Genomic DNA, 19,821 nt, shown 5'->3' with positions numbered 1-19,821 from the left:
GAGTGTTCTTTTTTATCAAAATTTTGCATAAACCCTAAAGAAACACATGTATCCAAGAACCGGGTGTTCGGCTCCCGGGACTTTCCAACTTGAGACCCGGGAGTTCTTCATTTTCCCTTTCACTAGTAGAAAAGAGAGGATCGTCGGGGACAGTGGCGATATAAAAACCCTTCAACGCAGAACGGTGCTCTGTAGAAAAATCTCGACATGGATTACCAGCAGCCCCATGGCTACATGAGGCCGCCGCAGGCGCCACCGCCGCCGCCGCCGCCGGGGGCGGATCCTTACCAGAGGCCTCCGCCTCCTCCAACCCACCCGCAATCGAACTATCCCTGGGGTTACTCGGCTCCGCAGTTTCAATACCAGCCGCAAACACAGCATTCGCCTTCGCCGCCGCCGCCGCCGCAGTGGCCTCCGCCGCAGTCCACTGACCACGGTCAGTACTTTCAGCCCCCTTATCCTGCGCATCACGCTCCGCCTTATTCTGGTAATCCTCGCTACCCGCTGCCGCCGCATCCGCTTCAGCCGAGGCCGTTTCACGCTCCTCAATCTCAGGTATTTTTGTTGAGTTTGGGTTTCTTTATTTCTTGTAATAGTAGCCAGAGTATCTGCTTTTCTCCTCCCCTCTTGTTTTGATTAGAAATGCTTGTATTGCTATTATTGAGCCAGGTATGTGATTGAGTTGCATATTTTGGAATTGCTCGTTTCATGAATGTAAATTAGTTAATAGATTATGGTTTTAGTCTTTCTTAGTCTTCTCAAAGATGCTTTGCCTTCAAGATTCTTGTTTTTTAAGAGAAACAGATAGATTAACGTCTGCTGGAGTGTACGGTATTGATATGAAAAAAATGAAATGCCTCCTGTGATTTTTTATCTTACTCTTCAACAAACCTGGAAGTAAGAGCTATAAGATGACTATGTTTCAGGCCATCATAATCTTGATTATGGATGCACTTTAAGCTCATCACAGAAGATTATTTATTAAATCATCTGTGTAACATTATCTCATATTTATCACATGTATTTGTGTGTACATTCTTGTAGTGAATAGTTTCCACTTATATGTTCCGAACAACACACAATAAAATATGATTGCAAAGACATTACACATCATAAATGGTTTTTTTATCATATTCAAATTTACTAGTTACACCTAATTAACAAAGCATTAGGAATTTGAAGTTTGAACGTTGTCTCCCCTTTGTTGCAGGATTGGGCTGGTGGCAGCTGGACTCCCCATCAGAGTTGGCAGTATCCAAGTCAGTAGATGACTTTTCTTATTTTCTGAGAGATTAATGTGCTTGTGTTGGTGTTCATTATTTATGTGTATATTATGTGGATTAGGAAATCCTGCAGACCTATGTGTTTTGTATTTTATTGGTTACCGTATGTTTACTTGTTTTATAATTTTGGCTTACATTAAATTGTTCTTAGATGCATTAAGCTACTTCCTTTTCATGTTTTTGTTTGTTTCTCTTAATGAATACATATGATAACTTATCAAATGCATATTTGAATGAAAACAAGCAGAAAAAAATTATCCTCTATTTAATAGATAGTCACTTATATTTGTTAGCCAATATGTTCATTGCTTGTAGTACCGTTGTGGATATCATGTGGATAAAATTGGTCTGAAAGCCTAGTATTAAACTGTTATAGGCTTATAGCTCCAAGTAAAATTTCATTCCAGAAAATTTTCCAAGTTGGGTTCTTCTGTTATCTGCATTAAAAATTCTGAATATCAATAAATGTGGAGCTGTGCTTGGAATAATCTCTCTATTTATGCCATAGAGTATTTTACTGTAAGAAAATTCTGAAGCTAGATATCTTTTCTTTACTTTTCCAGTATTAAATATCTTTGCATCCCTGAAGCATGTGGTTGTTGCTTTTACCCCTAAAGCCCAACGATTGAAAAGGACTGGGGAGCATATTTGTAGAATAAAAAGTCACACACTTCTTCAGTATTTGTATTGAAAATGAAATGATGAATATGTTTTAGCTTGTTGAAAGACATCTACTCTTAAGCAGATGGATGCCCCATCCGGTCTATAAACCTTGACAGAAATCCATCAGAACCTCTTTTTAGATTTTCTTGTTTCTGTGTTTAGTAGAAGCAGATGATTTGCTTTGCACCATTGGTGTTTTTAAGTTGACAAGGAGTTGGGCTTTGGGTTTGTGGGATTTTATATGCTTCTTAGAAAATTAATGATGTTTGAACTCAGAAGGTGCTGTCTGATATGCATATCTCAGAAGGACATGTGTCATGAAGGTAAGGGTAATTGAGCTACCATAGTACTCAGAACAGATTAATGTGTCAGGGGAAAGCATTGTTAGCTTGAAAGCATGTTCCTTAGATTCTTCGTCTGTAACCTTTGTGGAACTATCAGGAGTTGTTTGTCCTTTCCTATTGAATTGTGAAGTGTGCATTTTCCTGTATGCTTAACAAATCACGACTTGTGAGGCTTTGGTTTCTCTTGCCAAATTTTAATATGGAGCATGGATAAGTTTCCGCATGAATGTGTGATAGTTGAAGTTGCAACCAAAGGTGGGTGTTTAGTATTTTGCATATTTTTGCTGAATTTGAAGAGTTTTTTCCCCTGCAGCAAATAACAATGAAGAAGACTGGGCAGCAAAAGCTAGAGCATGGGCTGCTGCAAATGCTGCTAACAACAATCAGCAAGGGCAGCAGCCACAGTTTGTTCCAGGTGTACGGCCAGAAGGGCAGAGTCATTTTCATGACCAATATTCACAGCCAGCCGAGCCTCAATCTCATGATGGGCACACACTACCTCCTGGATCTAACTATCAACTGTATCCTGTGGGACATCCAAGTAGAACAAATCCAGGCCAAATGCAGGATTCTCAGTATGTCAGTTCTGGTCAGCCATCATATGATGCAGGCATGCATGCGGCATTTGCTTCAAGAGATGGAGGCTTGGCTGGAGATTCAGTTGCACCATCCCATCAACAAGAGAAGCCATCTATAAGTCCGTTATCCTATCAGCAGGAGGTACCTTCTAGTTATTCTTCTGTTGCAGGTAAAAATTTAAATAGTACACACTGATACTGAATGTGGATCTTCAAAAACATTTCTTTTTGCTCTGAAAACTAATGAGTGATACGTAATCACCACAATAGCATGTACTTGAACTGCATAAAACACAAGAATTGACTATGTTGGAACCACATAAAACTCAGAAACTTTCGAACCAAATATTCCAACAAAGTGTATTTCATTGTGATCACTATTGAGATGGTTGTGGATTGTAAAGCTGATCACATACATGATAGAATAAAGGGATGCATTTATAACAGTTGTACTTTTCATTTTCATGTTGCAAATGTTGGCTTAGCTCATATGACTTTTTCTGAAGGAAGACTTGCGTTGTATATAAACAAGAAAAGCTTCCTGACTCATATTCGTTATTGCAGGTAAGGATGAGGCTGGGAATGGATCTGAAAAGGTTAACAGCTCTGCTCCTCTGCCTGTAATCTCCGGTACACAACCTCAGTCACTACTGCCTGCGGGCGTCAGATCTGGATGGACAGAAGAGACCCAAAATTCACTTGGCAGCCAACCTGCTCAGCCAATGACAGATCTAAGCGATCAGCCACTGAATTTTGCACCTCATTTTAATCGTGAAGCACATGCACACACACAGCCCATTTACACTCATTCTTCAGCAGGGACTGGGAGAGGTGGGGATCCTGCTGTGCCTATATCTTCAAACTATGCATGGAATCCCCCTTCTGTATCAGGGGTAGTTTACCCTCCTGGGATTCCACCTATCCCCACAACACCACAGGTTTTGAACCTGAATCTACACATTCTTGTCTCTATGTTTTTGGTTTGCATGTTAATTATTTTCATTCAAACTCTTTCATATTTCGTAGATTGATCATCCAATACCGGTTTCTGGACATGCAACTCCTATGTTTCCTGCTGGACCAGGCTTTCAGCCAACTGTCCCGATGATAGGCCCTGCTTTCGGTGTTGGTACAGGTGTAATGTCTCATCCATCAGCATTCTCTGGAGATGCTTATGGTGTTTCTGACCGCCCTAAAAAGGTATGTGTATATTTATCGTTCTACCAATTGTTTTGTATCTGAAAACTACTATTGGAATATTGGATAAACAATACATCTCATGAACTTCAGGTATCCATACCTAATTGGGTAAGGGAGGAGATAATAAAAAACAAAGCTGTTATTACGAGTACCACCGCAGGCACTCCTAAAGAAGATAGTCAATCCATTGATGAAGATAATTACAGGAAGGGAGATCAAGCAGATAGTAAGAGCATTGATTCTTTCAGATCAACTGAGGATGAGGATGAGGTGATCTCTCTCCCTCTCTCGCTCACACACACACACAACTAAAAAGCTGTTAAGAAATTACTCCCTCCGTCGGGAAATTTAGTCCCGCTTCTTTGTAATAATACAAAGGAATGGGGTTAAGTTTACTGGAAGGAGGAAGTATATTAATGTTATAAATGGTGAAGTTTTGACTTGGATCATTACTTTTGACAAGTTCTATCTACTGTTTAGCATCCTCTCATTGAGCTAGTGTTCTCCCTTATCTAAAATACCCGATGTTTTACCAAATCTGTAATCTTGTATGATTGCTTTGTTGAACCATTGCACTGTGTCGGCTTGGCCCTTCATAACTGGAGATAGAATAAAGTGCCCATAATGAAGATGTAGTCTTCTAGCCAAATTTACCACAAATGTGGACTGAGATGGAATTGAACAAGAGATTAAGAGGAAGTTGTTACGAATGAAACCTGTTGTTGATACCCTGTTAAATGTTTATATAAATTAACGAAGTTCTGAAATGTCATTCTGGAAACTGGTAACACTACAGGAATTCACACATTCTTGCATTTCTAATTAATGGAGCCATGAATTGTCTAGGGTTTGAATTTTTATATTCTAGGTTGTATAGTGCTAATTTATAGTTTTTATCATTTAAACTTAACAGGAGCAGTCATTCTTTTAGTTTTTGCTCATCTTTTGTTTCTTTGCAGGATGAGGTGGAGGCTGCTAGAACTGCAGCTATAAACAGGGAAATAAAACGTGTGCTTACTGAAGTCCTTTTGAAGGTGCAGCTACTCAATTACTAAAAGATTTCCCATTACAATACCAGAAATATTTAAGTATACATTCTTTTCAGGTCACTGATGAACTTTTTGATGAAATTGCAACCAAAGTTCTTAAAGAAGGTGATCTTTCCATTGAAGGTAACTCATGTAAAGCTTAATGCGTAGTCATTCTTTTTCTTTTGAGATGTTACTCAGATTGATGCTTAAGAAATTTGATTCAGTATATGTTAGTTTCATCTCCTTGAATACTAAAGCTTTCTTTTTTAGTTGGCCAAGATATGGACATTCCAGACAACCACGCATTACCATCTACTCCATCTATTTCAACACCTAAGGCCTCTGCCAAGGTTCTGGTTTCAACCAAGACCAAGGAAAATGATCATGAGGATGGTAGTGAAAAGTCAACATTTGGACCTGGTGATATACTAGGTCTAGCTAGTTATGCTTCAGATGAGGAAGATGAAGAGGTAGAGAGTTCAACTAAACCAAGTTCAAAGGAAAATGCCACGCATCAGCAACTTTTGGAAGATAATCCGGTGATTGAGAATGATCGTTCCCAGGAAGAAGCAGAGAAACAAGGAAATCTTCCTGAGGCAGCTGATGGCATTGGCAGAAAAAGTCCAGCCAATGCTTATCCTAGCGGTAGTGTTGCAGATACAGATAATAATGATGATAGAGCAGAGAGAGGGTTGTCAACCGCAATTGACAACCTTTCATCCGGGGGATTGCCTGGGAGTGCTGAAGATGAGTTGCAACATGTCTCTGGTGTTTCCAAGTTAAGCAATCATAAAACTGACAGGACTGCAGGGGTAAATGAAAAACTAGATGGAGATTTAGATGCTAGAGGTTTGGAAAATGATGATTTTCAAACCCAAAATAGATCTGACAAGAACGATAGACTTGAAAGCAAGAAGAAGTTGGGTAAGAAAGTAATTAAAGATTCAGAAAGTTCCAAGGAAAGGTTAGATAAGAAGGGACATGACAGGCACCGAAGGCATGAAGAAAGGCAATTAGAAACTGAAAGGATTGACGATCCTGATAGCTTTAAAGATAAATATAAGGACAAAGACAGAAATAATGAAAAGGTGAAGCACACTGAATCAAGGAGACACCCATCTCCTTCTACAGGCAATGAAGGAGTTGAGGTATGGAGAGAGAAAAAAACTACGCAAAAAAATGATAATGATGATAGAAAACAAAACAGAAGACGGGATGAAAAAGAAGAACGATCTAGACATAGAAGTGGGAGTGATTCTAAACGCCATAAGCGGCATCATTCTAGTGATGAGTCCTCAGATGACTCAAAAAGGTATGCTTTCCAAACAAAATATGCTGTCATCCTTGTTTAGAATGTAAGATATTTTCTCACAGCGACTAATCTTGTGGGCAGGAAATCGCGACACTCGAGGCGACATAGATCTCCATCACCCATAAGATCAAGGAAAAGGTACCCTGTCTACTTTCTATATCGTGATTTGACAACATATGATTTGCCGTAGGCTCAGACCTGTTCTCATGGTTGACAATTTAATACTTTCTAGAACATTTTCTTGTAAATAGTAGCATGAATGGCCAAATAATTGAATTAAGTAAGGATGAAAACTGAAGTATGAAAGTGCTTATTTACTACTACCCTTTTTGGGTGTGTCTAATCTGCTCATACATTTCGTAATTTTGTGATCTTGTCTCTGTGCATGCAATTTACTACTACCCTTTTAAAAAGAAAATGCATATTCATTCAAAATTTATGTACAAGTTCTCAAATTTTTTGATGGATGTAGTGAGATTTCGTGTTACTTCAAATGTTTGCCTTTCAATCTTTAAGAAATTTGGTTGACGGATTCTTGTAATTTAATATGTAGCGATTGAATTACTGCAAACTGCATCATGCATATCCATTTCTTGGATTCAATATTTCGTCAGAGCTTCTTATAAGAATTCTGCACTGTTGATGCTCTCTTTGATTGATTTTGTTGGTTTATTAGAATAGTTAGGTAAGGATGATTATGAAATTGTGAGCATAAACAAAAACTCATGTTTGGTAAGGAAATATGTCTTTCAGTTTTACTGATCTGAAGGGGGAAAAAATCTTCTAGTCCAGAAAGAGCTCCCTAGTAGCTTGCCCTTGCTGCTTTATATTCATGTTGACTACAGTCTTGAACTCTTTCATATGCTCGACGATCTTTTATGTATTTATCATTCTTGCCATTATGGTAAAAATATGAGTTGATCTCTAGGATCATTATGTGCTGTCTTGGTGAGCTGCTTTAAGCTTATTAGTAGATCTAGATTCTATTCTAAACATTAATTTTCTGTGCATCTCCATTATGCTGCACAAAGCATATAGTTGCAATAGTGAATTGGATCGTGCAAAACAGTTAGATTATTAAGAGCCAGCTGTTTATTTTTCACAAAGCTCGTGAGCTATCTTTCACTACAGTACCGTTTTCCCATGAGTATAGCCAACTTCTACTTCTCTGATTGTATAAAAATTCCCTTTTCAAGTCTCTTTGAAAGGCTTATTTTAAAAATAAGCTGCTTCTATAGAGGAAATGCTGTGTTTTTGCTACTGTCTCTGGCATTGGGCTCAATATCATTGCCGTGCTTCTTCCACCAGAGGAATTGTTATGCCACCGAGTCGATTATTTGAAATCTGGATTTTATACAACACTAAACGAAGTCACACAAGTAATTATATGTCCTGTACTCACTGGCTTAGCATGTAATGTTTCCTTTTAGACAAGTTTCGAGGTCTCCTCCTCATAGCAAGTACTCTAAGCGCAGGCATTCTCCCTACTCTTCTCTTGAGACAAGCAGGTAACTCTTTAGTTTCTTGGGTTCAATTTCTGTGATTTTCTTTTTGAGACTCTTGTCGATCCACCATGTCACTATCCACTTCAGGTTAAAAGTATTTATGGGTGTGTTTGTTTGTGGGTTTTAGTTTTTGGGTTCTTTTAATAGTAAAATATTGAATTTGAATAGTTGTTTGATGTGATATAAATAGAGGTTGATGTGATGTTTTGAATGTAAAATAAATTTGTAGTATAATATAAAATAAAAAGCAAAGTAATTGATTTGATATTTTTGGAGAGAAAAAAGAGTCTATAGTAAAAACCTGCGGTAAAATTCATAAAAGAACACAACCTATGTGTTCCTAGTTGTATTTATGTCCTGTTTCATTAGTATGAAGAAGATGCTCAAATCAATTTACAGGGGAGGAAAAAAATCTGGATCAAGATCAAGGTCAAGGTCAAGATCACCTGCACGCCGTCGCCGATAGCTGGAATGAATACCTTGACAGCAATTGGAATTGGGATCAGCCGTCGGATTTGTGTGGGACACTTTGGTTACAACTGCAGAAACTCCTGATCCATGAGAAGCCTGGTGGATTGCTCTGGTTTGGAACATATGGGATGTCTTAAATTTACAATATGTAAAGTTGAATCGAATCACCCTCCCGTTAACAAAGGTATTGTAGTTTACTTTTGTTGGTTCTGCTTTTGAAATTCTTACCTTCTATACTGCAATTTTGGCCCCAAGTGAATTGGAATGTTTCTTACTAATCCTGCCCCTCATGATTATCAACTTTTTTCATGGTTATGTGTTATCTATATATTAGGGGGATTTGCTCATGCACTAAGTATTTAGCATTGTGTGATATATATACACAATATGTACTGCCAAGTTCTGTTTTGATAATTTTTCCTACATTTATTGTATGTTGTGCTCTAATGTACTCTCTTTCATCTGGTAAATTTATATAACTTTGCTCAAGACACCAATACTAAAAAGTAATACTCCATCCTTTCGATTTCAAATGGGCTCTTTGAGATTTTGTAGTAGATTAAAAAATAATAGTATTTTATTTATTAGTGGAAGTGCTTTGATATTTTTGTAATGAAGTAATCGTATGTGTAATGGTATATTTGTAATTTAAGTAAAAGTTAAGGGTATTTTGGTATTAATATATAGTTATTTTTACTAAAATAGGAAAGATTTGGGAGTGTGACATAAAAATGGTAAAAATAATATTTTGAGTTGGATAGGAGTGAGTAATATTTTAATGTTAAAAGTAGAGCAGGTGAAAAGTAAATAAAAGTATTATGAAAATTTTATTAGAGGATTGATAAAAATGGGATGGTTAAGCGGAAAAAATAGTAACAAATTAGATAGTATTTGTTAAAATATGGATAATAAAAATATGAATAGATAAAATTGTTTACCTTAGTAAATCAGGGTTAACATTTTCTATCATCTTGCAATGACTAATAATCTCATAATATCGCTTGGAACATCACAACTTGAATTAATGGGAGAAAAAATCTGGTTTTTCTGATCTTGTTTTATTTTTCATTATTGGATTTGATGTTTTTTTTTAATGTAAAAATAATTGTTTGGGGTAATGCTCTTTACAAAAATTGAACAAATTATTGGGAGCAACTGACATTGGGTCTTGGTTGTCATTGATTTGTGTGATTTGTTTATCGGATCTAGTTTGGAGACTATTATGTAGGTTCGATTGGAATCACATCCGATACATAGTGGTGGAAGGTTTTCACATCATAAAAAATAAAAATAAAAAAATAAAAAATAAAAAATGTATAAGATAATATATTTCAGTCCATTGTTTTGAATTATTTCAAGACTAACAATAAAAATAGTCATCATCGATAGGCCTTGAACTTGACTATTGAATAAAAGTGTTTTTATAGGATTTCACCAAAATTTTATTTTTTATTAATTTTTTTAAAAAAATATAAAATCAAATATTTATTTTTATTTTTTATATTATTCAAAATATCATATCAATATTATTTATATTGAATTTAAAATTTTTACTATTCAAATTTAAAATCCAAACCTTTAAACATATGTTTACAAGGAACAAGAAGATTCTATTGTAAAAAATCAAAAATAAAATAAAATAGAACTTGTGTTAGGAGAGTTATTACGAAGAGATATTGGAATATTTATTCGCAAGCTTTTTTATTTTAATTATTATTTTTCTTGTCTGTTGACAAACAAAGAGTGGATATTTAATGACAACACCACCTACTACTCGAATCCTCCTAAACACCCTTTCCTTTTCGGCAGCAAAAAGCCAAAAACAAACTCATGAATTTCATTCATTGTGAAGCATGAATTGATGATACCCAAACAAACCCTTTTGGCTTTTGTATAAAAAGAAAAGAGTGAGAAAGAGAGTCTAGTAGTAAAATCTTGTGATTCTTCGATCCCATCACATATCCCATGTTCTTGGCAGCCGAAAATTAGGCCAATTTCTAAGCCTACACTCAAGATGGTTTCTTTTTTAAAATTAAATAAATAAATAAAAATTGAAACATAGGTTGGCTCCAAAACACCCATCAAGACAAGAACCCCAATTAACCTGCCTTAAAGATCCATCCGTTACACATTTGATTTGATTTGATTTGCCAAGATGGAATCTCTCTACTCATTCTTCTTCTCCAATCTCTACAACCAGAGGGTAAGAAAAGATCCCAGATGCTCAAAAAATGTTTATTTTCTAAGTTTTCTTGGGTTTTTGCAGGTTCTGCAGAAAGGGCTATGTCTCGTTTGGATATATGGGGTTTTCTTGATTGGGGTCTCATTTTATGTCATTCAAATGGTACCCATTTCGCTTAGAGATTTTAGTGTAAGAAGAGGTGATGTTAATGTTCTTGGTGATTCGAATGTTCCCAAGATCACTATTTTTACAGCCCCAAAGCCCTTTATTGGCTCGATTGGTGATAGGCAAGTTCTTGCTGTAAGATCATGGCTTGAGCTGTCTGAAAATTTAACTGTGATTCTTTTCAGCCAAGACCCTTCTGTCATCTCCTTTGCTCATTCATTTGGCTCCAGAGTTTCAGTCATGGCCGATGTTGACTTCACGTGAGTCTTCTCTAAAGCTACATTTCTTGAAATTATTGAATGGATGAGTTTCTTTTGCATTCTAGATTATTTATGAATGATTGGAGTGCAATCGAAATTGAAATCGAAATCGAAAATTTGGGCTTATGTTCTTCATGAATTGGTTCTGTGTATTGGATGATTCCTTTTGGCATTCTAGATTTTTAATGAATGATTGAAGTGCAATTGAAATCGAAATCGAAAAATTGGGCTTATGTTCTTCATGAATTGGTGCTGTGGATTGGATGAATCCTTTTTGCATTCTAGATTACTAATAAATGATTGCAGTGAAATCAAAATCGAAATTGAAATCCAAAACTATGGAAATTGGGCTTATGTTCTTGATGAATCCTTTTTGCATTCTAGATTATTAATGAATTATTGAAGTGAAATCAAAATCGAAATTGAAATCGAAAACTATGGAAATTTGGCTTAGGTTCTTCATGAATTGGTGCATTGTATTAGTGTAGATTGCTAAACTTTACTTTCTTGGATGCTGATTTAATGTTAGGTTTCTCGGTACGCCGTATCTCCATTCAATCATTGCAAGATCGATGGCATTGCCGTCGGATATATCCGTGTTGATCGATCCTGACATCGTTCTCTTGCCGAATTTTGTGTCTACTTTGAACTATGCTCACAAGCTTGATGAAGATTGGCTTCTCGTTGCTTTGTCGAAAAATGTCGGAGCGAAGAAGGTACGATTCAGAAGGCGCCCCTGTTCGTTTGCGACTCGAGAGATCGATCTTATGTTAAAATTATCATCTTGTGGATCGGCTGCAGGAGTTCGTCGTAGCTGAGAAACGTGCTCGGAATCGGTGCGATGATCGAATGATTATCGCGTGGAACAGTGGAGATTTGCCTCTTCACAAGGGTGTTCTTCCTCCTTTCTTGTATGGCGAGGGGATTCACAACCGTTGGATCGTTTCCGAGGCTTTGATCTCCGATTTCAGGCTCGTTATCGACGCGACGTCGATGGTTTCCAGTTTCTTTCTCGACGACGCGGAGATTGTCGAAGAAGACAAAACTTGGGAAGGAGTTGGAAATGCACTTCTTGGACGGGTTTACGGGTCGTTGTCGTTCGGTAAAACGAACTTCTCGAATCTGTTCCGATTCCTCGACTGCAACGGCAACTTTGTCTTCGTCAACACGGAGCAAAACATCGTGTACCCGCTCGGGTACGGGAGGCGAATGAATTTACGAAACAAGAGAATACTCGAATGCGTCAATGCGATCGTTTCGTTCGATTCCATCGAACGATGCTTGTCGAACAGGAACGTGACATTCCCGACGTCAGTTTCGCTTCCTCTATCCCTCGAAACGCTGCTGTCGATGCGCGGTGATCGGAACAAGAGCGTCGTTCTCGGAGTCGCCGGGTACAGCTACAAGGACTTGCTGATGAGCTGGGTTTGTAGGCTTCGTCGTCTCGGAGTATTGAACTTTTTGGTCTGCGCTCTCGACGATGACGTCTACGACTTTTCTGTGTTACAGGTGACTCGATTCGCCGTATTTTATCGCTGTTAGGAATCGCACAAACGATCTTTTCTAACGTTTGTTCTTTTAGGGCTTGCCGGTGATCAAGTGCACGAATTCTCCGGCGAACATCAGCTTCGACGGCTGCCATTTTGGGACCGATTGTTTTCAGAAAGTAACGAAAGTGAAGTCGAGGATGGTCCTCCGAATACTGAAACTCGGATACAACGTACTCTTGAGCGACGTCGACGTGTACTGGTTCAAGAATCCGTTGCCGTATCTGAGTTCCTTTGGCCCGGGGGTTCTCGTCGCGCAATCTGACGAATACAACGCGACAGGTACTGAACTGGGATGTCGAAATTATTAAATTCATACGACGAAAAGATTCGTAATCAATTTTCGATGCCTCGCAGAGCCACCAAACTTACCGCGACGACTCAACTCCGGGTTCTACTTCGCACGTTCGGACAGGACAACGATCGCGGCAATGAAGAGGGTAGTGGGTCATGCGGCAAAGTCGAATCTCTCCGAGCAGCCGAGTTTTTACGACACGTTGTGCGGCAACGGTGGGGCGTATCGATTAGGCGACGATCGGTGCTTGGAGCCTTCGACGAATCTGACGGTTCAATTCTTGGACCGGGATCTCTTCCCGAACGGCGCGTACCAAGGGCTGTGGGAGGGAAACGACACCCGTAAAACGTGTTGGAGGATGGGGTGCTTCGTGCTCCATAACAATTGGATCAACGGGCGGAAGAAGAAGCTCGAACGGCAGATGTCGACGGGGCTTTGGGAGTACGACGTTAACGGCAGGATGTGCTTGCAACGCTGGCACGGGATCGACACGGCGGGTTACTTCTGAAATTGAGGCGTAAACGTCGAAATGCTCGACGAATTTAAAATTGGATGTCAGAGATGATAGATGTGGAATCGATCTCTTCTGATGCCAGGCTGGGACTGAGAGGAGCTGTTCGTCAGAAATGTCGCGCCGAGAATGTGGAAGAGACGATACAGGTCCCTTCCGGCCATGGCTGAGGTCTCTCCGGTGAATACAACACGGCCGTGTCTTGTTTTTCTTTTTTGTAGGTTTTTGATCGGCACGGCCGTGTCTTGTTTTTCGATGCTGAAATATGTATACTATATAGTCTATAGACTATAGGCTTTGTCCAATCCTATCCAGAATTAGAACCAATTAAAAAAATGCAATCTTGATCATTAAATGGGCTTTTTCCTTACTTAATATCTTAAAACTAGGCCCAGACTAATTCACTTAAAAATTTAATAATTTAATATAAAAGATTATTTTTTATATTATATATATTTCTATATATCTAGCATAAAAAAAAAACACTTTAAATTCAAAATACAAATCATATACACCCATTACTTTCCACTTGAACAAATGTATATTTATTTGAATTAGACACATGATTTTTAATAAATATAGTATTTTGAAAAGTATACAAAAGAATTGATGAAGTGAGTGAAAAATTTAGATAAATTGAATGTGTAAATATATGTGATATATTTGTAAATAAATACTTGTGATATACTTGTAAATAAATACTTTTTCCATGCGCATCTACGGGTCACAATTACATTTTGTATTATTATATTTAACATTAAAAATATTTTTGTTTGTATGTATATATTTTTTTTTTCTATAAATGTCATTCTATTAGTATTATAAGAGACTAATATAAGTATTTTTGTAATTTTTTCTTAACTTGTATTACGTTTTGATATAATAAATAATATTCAAAGATAAATACGAAAAAAATAAATGAGACTTTAGATCAGGACGGAAATACTATAATAACTATTAAATAATATACATAAAATGTGTAAAAATTATTTCTATTATAAATATATATATTATTGGATTACATTCTATAATTACTATTTTTAGAAAAAAGGACACGAAGAAAATTTTTTAGAGTTTGTTTTGTGTTTTACATTGCATTTTATAGTAAAATATTTTTCTTTTTTTAATTTTAAATGTAAAAATCCAATAAATTTATACTTCCTTTGTTTCAATTCAATATGGCATTTTGAAGTTTTCTAGTAAATTAATACTAGATAATAGTATTTTATTAGTTAACATTTTTTACATTTTTGGCGTTTTATATATAAAGTAATTGTATATGTAATGATATATTTTCAATTTAAATAAAAAGTTAAGAGTATTTTGATATTAATTTTTAATTATTTTTTTTAAATTGAAAATGAATACTTTGAAGTAGGACAAACGAAAATGATAAAAAAAAAAAAAAAATACTTGAACCGGGTATTTATTCGGTACTCCCTCCGTCCCATATCTATATATCTATTTATTTTTTGCACGGAATTTTAAAAATATCAGTATTATATTGGAATAAAGTAGAAATAAATATAAAAAAGACTAAATTAACCCTATTAGTATTGTATGATATAAAGGTAATGACATTTATAATATATTGTAAATTGGAATGATATTTGTAATACTAGGCAGATAGTACAATTACTAAAAAGGAAAATAAAAACTTTGTTATGAGACGGACGAAAATAAAAAAATGCTCACAGAATTTTAAACTCTCATATTTAAATATCAAGTAAGTGTGGCAAATAACAAATAGAATTAATTCGAATTATATCTGAACTTTGTACCTTGTCTATCTTCTTACTCCATTATTCTTATTCATGTACTGTCATTTTTTATTTAATAAATTTTATTTTTTAATTTTTTATTTTTTTAGTGTACCCTTAAATAGAGTATTCGAAAGTATTTTGGGGATCAATTTTTGTGGCCTTATATTGTCAGCCTCCACAGCACCAAAGATACCAAAACATTGTGTTCGGTAAACTCCATTTTCCATTTAAAATATATTTGATTCCATTAATTATATATATTAATATATTTTTGTGGTCTCAATTTCTTGGTATGTTCTTCAAGTAATAAATTACTATATTTAGCAACAAATTGTATGAATTTGTCAATCGAATGTATTGCAATTAATAAATATATAATTAAAATATAAATTTATGACCTTATTGAATTTTGTCAAGACTTAACACCTACTTTATTTAAAAAATCATACCTATGTCATATTTTAATTACTTTATTTTTAATATAGAAATACTATCTGTGTTTGTTTTATGAAATAATTTAAAAGAATATATTTTTTTTAATATGAAATATAAGAAATTATGTAAATAGTATAAAAATAATAAATATTTTTAATATTTGTAATATATTAATATATATTTTTTGAAATAGGTAGAGAATTTTTCACTAAAAAAAACACATCAATAATATTTATTTTATGTTATTTTATTTGATTTTCTAAGCTTATGGCGACATACTGACAATCCATGTTTGGAGATCACAACATAGGATTCAGCTCAAATGAGCAAAGCATGTGGCCACCAAATTTTTTGAGATTAATTTGGATTTTAGTTTAGGATTTGATTAGTAAATTTTTTGAATTAGAATAGTTATATTTATATATATATATATATGATATAAATAGATATTGATGTGATTTTTAATAAATAAATTTTAAAAGTTAGCATAAAATATGAAAAAAAAAAAATATTTGATTTGATATTTTAGAGGAGAAAATTTTTATAAATGGTATAATTTGGTAAAAGTTGATTAAAAAAAAAAAAAAAAAAACCTAAATTAATGCTTTGAATCCTGAATTTTGTTGAAGTTATGCCTCTGTATTTGTCTGTTACGTTTCTCCATAGTCGTATTTCTGACTGCATTGACACTTGAGAGTTCCATTTTTTCGAGTCTAGTGAGAGTCTTATTATTTCTAACTTCAGTGAGAGTTCCGTTGTTTCTAACTTTGTTGACAGTTTTGTTGTTTTCAACTCTATTAGTAAAGTTACTAATTTTTTTTCTATTTATACAAATGTCATTGATGAACCTCATATATATTTCTTACACTAATTCTATTTTAATCCAAAAGTAACCTTATAAAATTTTAATTCTACCATTAAAAAAATAAAAATATAAATAATATTAAAGTACTATTTTTTAATCTCCATATCCAAATAATTTTGAGCATTATTTTATAAGAGGAAGTGCGTAAGAACTAGTCCTACCGTTAAATTTTTTACATGCGACTTGCCAGTCGACACGTGTCATCCGTGAACCAAATTTCACGCTTTCTTGAAATCGCTATTGTGAATTTAGCGACAATGATTCAACAAACTAATAATAGCATTGGTGTGTCATGTAAGGAATGGATCAAAATCAGGTGGTTTGATGTATGAATTTGGACATTGTAGAATGAACGTGAGAACATGCATGGTTCTCCCTTTATATGGCAACTTCATACATACCTACATACATCATTATTATTATTATTATTATTATTTATTTTATATTTTATATTTTTCAGAATAAGGATAAGAAGATAATAAAGGGGCGTTGGACAGCACCAAACAGAAATCGAAATGAACCAAATGTCGTGGGGTCCACAATGGGACCCACTTACCCAAACATGCATGTTCCAGTGGGTCCCACGATCACAACCTCTGAGATTAATATGTATATAAATAATTCTTAATTTGATGGTTGGATATATATATATATATATATAAATATTTTAATTAATTATTTTACTATTATTTAAGTATATTATTATTATTAAAAATTATTTTATGCACAATAGATTCCCATTCCGTATAATTTAATGAATATTATTACAGAAGTCATCATCACATGACAGACAGAAATAAGTTTAGTGTACTTATTAATTATTATAAATATTATTAAATATTTTAATGTCTCTTTTGTTATTGTTTATTATTTTAAAATTTTCATCAAATTCGAATATTCTTTCCTTCATTATTTTTGTTTTTTCACTAATAAATAAAAGAAACAGTAGTTGTCATATACATTACGTACAACTCTCTAGTATTTTCTACTAACAAAAATAATAAATACTATATATATAAATTGAAGCTAATTTCCAATTATGCCCTCGACAGTTGTGCCGGTGTGACCCGGCCGGGCCAACAGCTCAACACAGTGTCAGTCAAACAAATTAAGTCCAGGACCACTGGGACGGCGACTGAAAATTACTCGAATTTATTTTGACAAATAATTTGTCAAATTGAAATGGATTAATATAATAATAATAATAATAATTTCAATTTGAGAAATGATGTCCCACTCAGATAATTTAATTTTAATTTTAATTTTAATTATGATATAAAGTTAGGGTCCACCAACGTAGCCGTGAGGGAATCAAACTGGGACCTGTGGTCCCGGCACCTCACTTTTTACCACCCTTGAAGCAAATTTCTCTCTCTATAAATAACCGCTCATTCGTAACTTCCTTTAGGCTTGGGGACGCAGCAGCCATTGCAGAGCTTCTTCCAGCTTCTTCTTCTTCTTCTAGATTGAATCTGGAAGTTTCTGCAGTTTACAGAAAGCGATCGATTATACTCGTTTAGGTGCGGGAGAGACCAAATATGGTTGGATCTGTACTCAGAACTGACAGTCGCAATATCAAGTTCTGCTGTAGCTACGGCGGTCGGATTATTCCACGTTTCCCCGACGGAGAGCTCCGGTACCACGGCGGAGTGACGCGTGTCCTTTCCGTCAATTATTCCGTTTCCTTTTCCGGTGAGGCGTTTTTTGAGTGAAAGGATTTTTTTGTTTGTATCTGTTGGTTTTGAAACGGTTTTTGATTCAGTTTTCGTTTGTTTGTTTGTTTTTTAATAGATTTGTTGGTGAAGATGGAGGAACTGTGTGGATCTCCGGTGAGTCTAATTAGGTGCAAATTGCCGACGGAGGATTTGGACGCGTTAGTGTCCATAACTTCCGACGAGGATCTCGCGAATCTAATCGAGGAATACGACTACGCCTCCGCGGCGGAGGAACCGCCGAAGTCTCTGAAGATTCGAGCGTTCCTTTCAGTTACCAAAAGCCTGAGTAAGAAATTGTCTTCGCCTTCCTCCTCTTCTTCATCTTCCTCTTGCAGTAGCGACGGTTCGCCGCCGAAGTCGTCGTTCTACTACTGCGGCGGCGGTTTGCCGCCGAGGTATCCGAGCTCGACCGGCGGCCGATGCGTTCGGAAGGCGTCCTTTCCTGCGGCGTACCCCGTTGTTGTGGGAAGATCTGGCGGAGAAATCCCTAAACGATACGTATATTCTCAGTATCTGAAGGGCAGCCATGGATATGGCGGCGAAGTTTTTATTGGCCACAGTAGCTAACAGAAATGTAATTTCTGGCAATAGCAAAATATTGAGGAAACAGAACCAATTAATTATATTATAAAAGGAGAAAAAATTTAAAAAATTATATATATATATATGTAATAAATATTTTATATAATGATATATGTATATGTGTTAAATTTTGATGTACAGCTGAGATGATAGAAAATGGCTCAATTTCACAGAATATCATGTAATAGGTTAAGAAGGCCCCATTTTTGTTGGTCTTTTGAAATGGAGATTCACAAAATTTTTAGCATTATTATTATTATTATTATTATTATTTACTTTGATATATATATATATATATATTAATAGACCGGCTCGCACTCACAGAGGACCGGGGCGAAAATTTCTTAAAAGTATATAATATTTTCTTCGTCCAGTTACAAAGTATACATATTTTTATATTTTGGGATGTTCAATTACAAAATAATTATTTTATTAAATACCCCATTTTTTTTCACAAATACATTTAGGGTGTGTTTGTTTGGAGTTTGGATTTTGAGTTGGGATTTGAATAGTAAAAATTTTGAATTTGAATAGTTATATAATGTGATATAAATAGGTTTGATGTGATGTTTTGAATGTAAAATTGATTTTTAGTATAATATAAAAAAATAAAAAATAGGTGTTTGATTTGATGTTTTTTGGGGGAAAAAATAGGATGAATAGTAGAAGTCCACCAAAATCCTTCAAACAAACACACCCTTACTTTACATTACATCATACAAAAATATCATTATACTATTTTTACCAAAAAGTAAGGGCAAAAAGTAAGGGAGTATGTAATATGTATATTATATTTAAAGTAAATATTAAAAACAAAATTAAATTCTAAAAAAATATATTCTCTATCAATTAAATTTTTGTTACTTTTTAATTTATGTTAAATTTATGATCAATTTATAATAAGTAATTTTATTTATTTTATTAAATATATTCTAATAAATAATAATAATCAATGTATTACTATTTTTTTTCACCTCATCATATTTTTATTAATGTTTTAATAAAATTTTTATAATATTATTCTTTTCCTCCCACTTGCTATGTCTATGTTTTTATTTCTGTCTATTTCACTTATTCTGTCGCTTTCATTTTTTTAAAAAAAAATTATACACTT

The 19,821-nt window shown here is 34.9% G+C and overlaps 2 protein-coding genes across 2 annotated transcripts; both read left to right on the top strand.

Moving 5' to 3' along the window:
* The first annotated feature begins 90 nt into the window (after nt 1-90).
* LOC127245359 (uncharacterized) lies at nt 91-13,697 on the top strand. The gene is made up of 18 exons (XM_051266192.1): nt 91-555; nt 1,211-1,259; nt 2,604-3,038; nt 3,433-3,806; nt 3,895-4,068; nt 4,159-4,338; nt 5,028-5,102; nt 5,174-5,240; nt 5,370-6,411; nt 6,493-6,549; nt 7,842-7,919; nt 8,316-8,381; nt 8,483-8,576; nt 10,543-10,994; nt 11,524-11,710; nt 11,796-12,503; nt 12,577-12,823; nt 12,899-13,697. Exons 1-18 carry the CDS (start codon nt 208-210, stop codon nt 13,342-13,344), a joined length of 5,079 nt encoding a protein of 1,692 aa, XP_051122149.1. The 5' UTR covers nt 91-207; the 3' UTR covers nt 13,345-13,697.
* A 4,117-nt stretch (nt 13,698-17,814) lies between these two features.
* On the top strand, nt 17,815-18,957 carry LOC127245519 (uncharacterized). The gene is made up of 2 exons (XM_051266454.1): nt 17,815-18,102; nt 18,202-18,957. The coding sequence occupies exons 1-2, from the start codon at nt 17,949-17,951 to the stop codon at nt 18,690-18,692; spliced, it is 645 nt and encodes a 214-aa protein (XP_051122411.1). The 5' UTR covers nt 17,815-17,948; the 3' UTR covers nt 18,693-18,957.
* Nucleotides 18,958-19,821: the final 864 nt, after the last annotated feature.

This window comes from Andrographis paniculata, unplaced genomic scaffold (assembly GCF_009805555.1).
Source record: "Andrographis paniculata isolate CXL003 unplaced genomic scaffold, ASM980555v1 Contig22END, whole genome shotgun sequence".
In the NCBI taxonomy this organism is placed as follows: Eukaryota; Viridiplantae; Streptophyta; class Magnoliopsida; order Lamiales; family Acanthaceae; genus Andrographis; species Andrographis paniculata.
This window is presented reverse-complemented; position numbering and strand designations above follow the sequence as displayed.